Below are 4,505 nucleotides of genomic sequence, written 5' to 3'. Positions count from 1 at the left end.
ATAGGGATGGTTTGAAGCTCCTATGTCAGCAAATGAGTTTGCCAAGCATAGAATTAGCATCCCTCACACCTATGGATGACCTCCACTACATCTCGTAGTATGGTGGGCCAGTAAAAACCTTAGCGAAAGGCTTTTCCGACTAGCAACCTTGGGGCCGCGTGATCTCCGTAGATCTCAGCATGGACCTCGAGGAGGAGCTGCTTCCCCTGGTTGGTAGGGATGCACTTCATGAGCACCCCCGATGGACTCAATTTGTAGAGTTCATCACCGAGCACGACGAAGGTCTTGGCATGTCGAGAGATCCATCAAGCTTCAGTCCTTTCAGGTGGGAGAAGCTCCTCAAGGAGGTAGGTGAGTAGCGGTGTTCGCCAGTTGGTTTGATCAAGTGCCAACATGGCAACGTCAGCGAGTGATGTTGTCATAGAGGTACTAGGGTCCGAGCCCCTAAGCGTCGGCTTGGTGTCGAGGTGTGTCTAGATCGGACCTTCTAGGACACGGGCAGATGGCTTGTGGAGATCATTGATGAAGATCCCACTTGGAGACGAATCTCGCCTGGCGGCCAATTTTGTGAGAAAATTAGCGGCATCGTTGTCCTTTTGGGAGACGTGATGCAGCTTGATCCCCTGGAATTTGTCCTCAAGCTTGCGCACCTCCTGGCAGTATGCTGCCATGAGGTGGCTTTTGTTGGAGGACTCCTTCATGACTTGGTCAATGACCAACTCTGGGTTGTGGCGGACGTAGAGTCGCGTAGCGCCGAGCTCGATGGTGATGCGCAACCCATTGATGAGGGCCTTGTATTCTATGGCATTGTTTGAGGCCGAGAAATGGAGGCGGATGGCATAGTGGAGCCTACTCCCATCTAGGGAGATCAGAACCAGTCTAGCCCCTGAGCTGGGCGCCATTATGGACCTATCGAAGTACATTGTCTAGTACTCGTGGGTGACGTCTAGGGTCGGTAGCTGCACCTCCATCCATTCGATGACAAAATCCATGAGCGCCTGAGATTTAATGGCGGTATGGGGGATATACCTGATGTCATGGCCCATGAGTTCAAGTGCCCACTTGGAGATCCATCACGCGGTGTCGTGGTTGCGGACGATGTCTCCAAGCGGGTATGAAGTGACAACCGTGACTTCGTGGTCAGTGAAGTAGTGCAGGAGCTTCTGAGTCGCCATCAGCATGGCATATAGGAGTTTTTGCACCTGGGGGTACCGAACCTTGGGGTCAGTGAGTACCTCCCCGATGAAGTACATGGGCTGCTAGACCTTAAGGTGGTGTCTCGGCTGCTCTCTTTCGATGACTAGGGCAGTGCTCACCACATGGTTGCTTGCCGTGACGTAGAGGAGGAGGGGTTCTCCCTGTTCAGGAGCGATGAGGATTGGGGCTGACATCAGGGACGCTTTGAGGCTCTCTAGAGCCTACTGAGCTTCCTTAGTCCTGACGAAGGCATCTATCTTTTTGAGGAGCTTGTAGAGTGGCATCCCCCGTTCACCGAGCCGGGAGATGAATTGGCTCAGGGCAGCCAGACAACCGATGAGCCTTTGTACGCCCTTGACATTGCATATAGGGCCCATGTTGGAGATGGCTATAATCTTTTTGGGGTTGGCCTTGATGCCGCACTCGGACACAATGTATCCTAGCAGTTTTCCCTTTGGAACCCCGAAAAACATATTTCTCGGGATTCAATCTGATGTTGAACCTTCGGAGGTTCATGAACGTTGCGGCCAAGTTTGCGATCAGGTCATAGGCTTGAGCTATTTTGACCACTATGTCATCAACATAGATGGCGATGGTTGGTTTCGGCCGCTTGGCTTGATCAGGCTAATCGAGCAGGTCGATTTGGTCGACGAAGCATTGCTGCATGCACCTTTGGTTGGTGGCGCCAGCGTTCTTTAGGCCAAAAGGCATGATTACGTAGCTGTATGAACCATACGGGATGATGAACGAGGTTGCGAGCTGATCAAACTCTTTCATCGTGATCTGGTGATAGCCAGAGTAGGCATCTAGAAAGGAGAGGATCTCGCAACCCAAGGTGGAGTTGACTATCTGGTCAATGCACGACAAAGGAAAGTGATCCTTTGGACATGCTTTATTGAGGCTAGTATAATCAATGCACATTCTCCATTTCCTGGTCTTTTTTTAACAAGAACAGGATTGGTAAGCCAGTTAGAGTGGAATACCTCTCTGATGAATCCGCCTGCCAGGAGTTTGGTGATCTCTTCGCCTATGCCCTACGCCTCTCGTTGTCGAAGCGACGCATGCATTGTTTGGTGGGTTTTGAGCCCAAGACGAGGCACAACGTGTGCTCGGTGACCTCCTGCGGTATGCCCGGCATGTCAGAAGGCTTCCATGCGAAGACATCATGATTGGTGCATAAGAAGTTGATGAGCTCGTATTCCTATTTAGCCAAGAGCTGGGTCCCGATCTACCCCATCTTGGTTGGGTTAGTGGGGTCGATCCCCACTACCTTGGTTTCCTCGAGCGGGTGAAAGGCCTTCGAGGAGGTTGGTTTGTTGCACTCTAGGACTGCTGGGGTCGATGACTCCCTGAGCTACGGGAGCTCGGTCAGTTGATGACCGTGGTGGTGAGCTCAAAATGCTCGTGGTCACATGTGAAGGCGTGCGAGAAGGCACTGCTCACTATGATGACGCCGTTTGGTCCCGGCATCTTTAGCTTGAGGTAGGTATAGTTGGGGATTGCCATGAATTTGGTGTAGCATGACCACCCCAAGATGGCGTGGTAGGACCCTAGGAAGTCCACGACTTCGAAGGTGAGGACCTTCGAGCGGAAGTTGGCTCGGTTGCTAAACATGACGGGCAGGTCAATTTGCCTGAGCGGGTATGCCCGCACCCCTGGGATCACCCCATGAAAGGGAGAGCCCATAGGATGGAGTTCCGACCAGGGATGCATATGGCATCGAGGGTGTCGATGTAGAGGATGTTCAGGCCGCTGCCTCCATCCATTAGCACCTTGGTGAGGCACTTATTGTGGATGATGGGGTCGACGATGAGCGGGTAGCGTTCTGGTCTTGCGACGTGGGAGGGATGGTCCCTCTAATCAAAGGTGATCGGAGATTTTGACTAGCTAAGGAAGGAGGGGACGGTTGTCTCAGCGGTGCATGCCTCCCTATAGCGTACCTTATGCTAGCACTTGGAGCAGATGGCATCAGATCCATCAAAGATCATGATGCATTCCTCGGAGTTAGGGAAGCTGACCCTGTCCTTGTCCACCACCCCTCCTTTCTTGGCCGCTGCCTTTTTACCATCTCCTTCTTTTGGCCCACCGACAGAGGGGTTTGAGTAGAGAGTTTGCTTAGAATGAAGCATAGGTGCCTCGTTGTTAAAGTCATCGTGCGTCCTAGAGCCAATGGAGGGCGCCCCTCCAACAGGTGCTGGAACAAGTGCCTCCTCATGGAGGTGTAGTACGTCGAGCCGGTTGGCGATGAAGTCTAGGCTTCCGAAGAGGAAGGCCTGGGATGGCTTGAAGACGGGCAAAACCCACATCCCCACAGGTGGGAGTATGGGAAACTCCAGTGAGCCGAAGCGAGTCATATCGCTTGAGCCCACTATGGCGAAGGTGGTGGAAAAGTGGGCCATCCGATGACCAAAAGTGTGAACGTACAGCATCTTCCCCTCGGACGCCGCCAACTGTCGGTGCAGAAAGTGACCAACACGTAAATATTCATAGTTTTGCTGTATGTTGTGATCGGAGGTGGCCTAGCACTCAATGACATAGGGTTTATACTGGTTCAGGCAACATGCCCTATGTCTAGTTTGAGTCAGTTGATGACTTTATTCCTGAGCCCAGGTGCTCGGAGTTTGCTGTGGGGTTACAAACGGAAGGGAGAAAGATAGGGGGTAAAGAGGTCTGGTCGGACTCTGGTCTGAAGGGTCGAGAGTGATAGGAGCTCTGCTATGTGCTAAGTGTCCTGAGCCTAGGTGCTCGGAGTGCTCGAGGTTTGAACCTAGTGGTTCTGCTGTTGTGTGTTGAATCGATGTAAGAGAACTAATCCGTCTCCCTATTTGGGAGAGAGCGCATCCCTTTTTATAGATAAAGGGGATGGCCTTACAAGTGAGAGGGAGAGAGTGTACATATGCTAAGTCTTATTGCCCATGCTATTGGGTACAGGATGATTGTAGGTGCCCATAACACTATTAATGTCAGATGCATATGGGAGGTCACGTCGTCTTCTTTAGGTATGGCAGACGTCGATGCCTGCCATACTGTTGATACCCAGAGGCATGCAAGGGTTTTTACCATGTTCACCTAGTACGGTAAATGCCGACGCCCACAACACTGCTGATGCCTCAGAGGCACGTGGGGGGAGCCTTACCATGTTTGTTTGGTATGGGAGTTGATGGCGCCCACAACACTGTAGGGGAAATGTCGACGCCTACAACACTGCTTGAGTTCTGTCATGCCAGGAAGGTCGCAGGGTGCTGTCCAGCAAGTGTACAGGGTATGGTCCTTGGTATTGCGGTTAACTTGAGTGCCATGCCTTACTT

General features: G+C 52.1%; 1 protein-coding gene across 1 annotated transcript; it reads right to left on the bottom strand.

Moving 5' to 3' along the window:
• Positions 1 to 473: 473 nt before the first annotated feature.
• LOC136496091 (uncharacterized) lies at positions 474 to 902 on the bottom strand. The gene has a single exon (XM_066491809.1). It carries the CDS (start codon positions 900 to 902, stop codon positions 474 to 476), a length of 429 nt encoding a protein of 142 aa, XP_066347906.1.
• Positions 903 to 4,505: the final 3,603 nt, after the last annotated feature.

This window comes from Miscanthus floridulus, chromosome 12 (assembly GCF_019320115.1).
Source record: "Miscanthus floridulus cultivar M001 chromosome 12, ASM1932011v1, whole genome shotgun sequence".
Lineage (NCBI taxonomy): Eukaryota > Viridiplantae > Streptophyta > Magnoliopsida > Poales > Poaceae > Miscanthus > Miscanthus floridulus.
The sequence above is the reverse complement of the archived record's forward strand: the minus strand, read 5'-3'. Positions and strand labels throughout refer to the sequence as shown.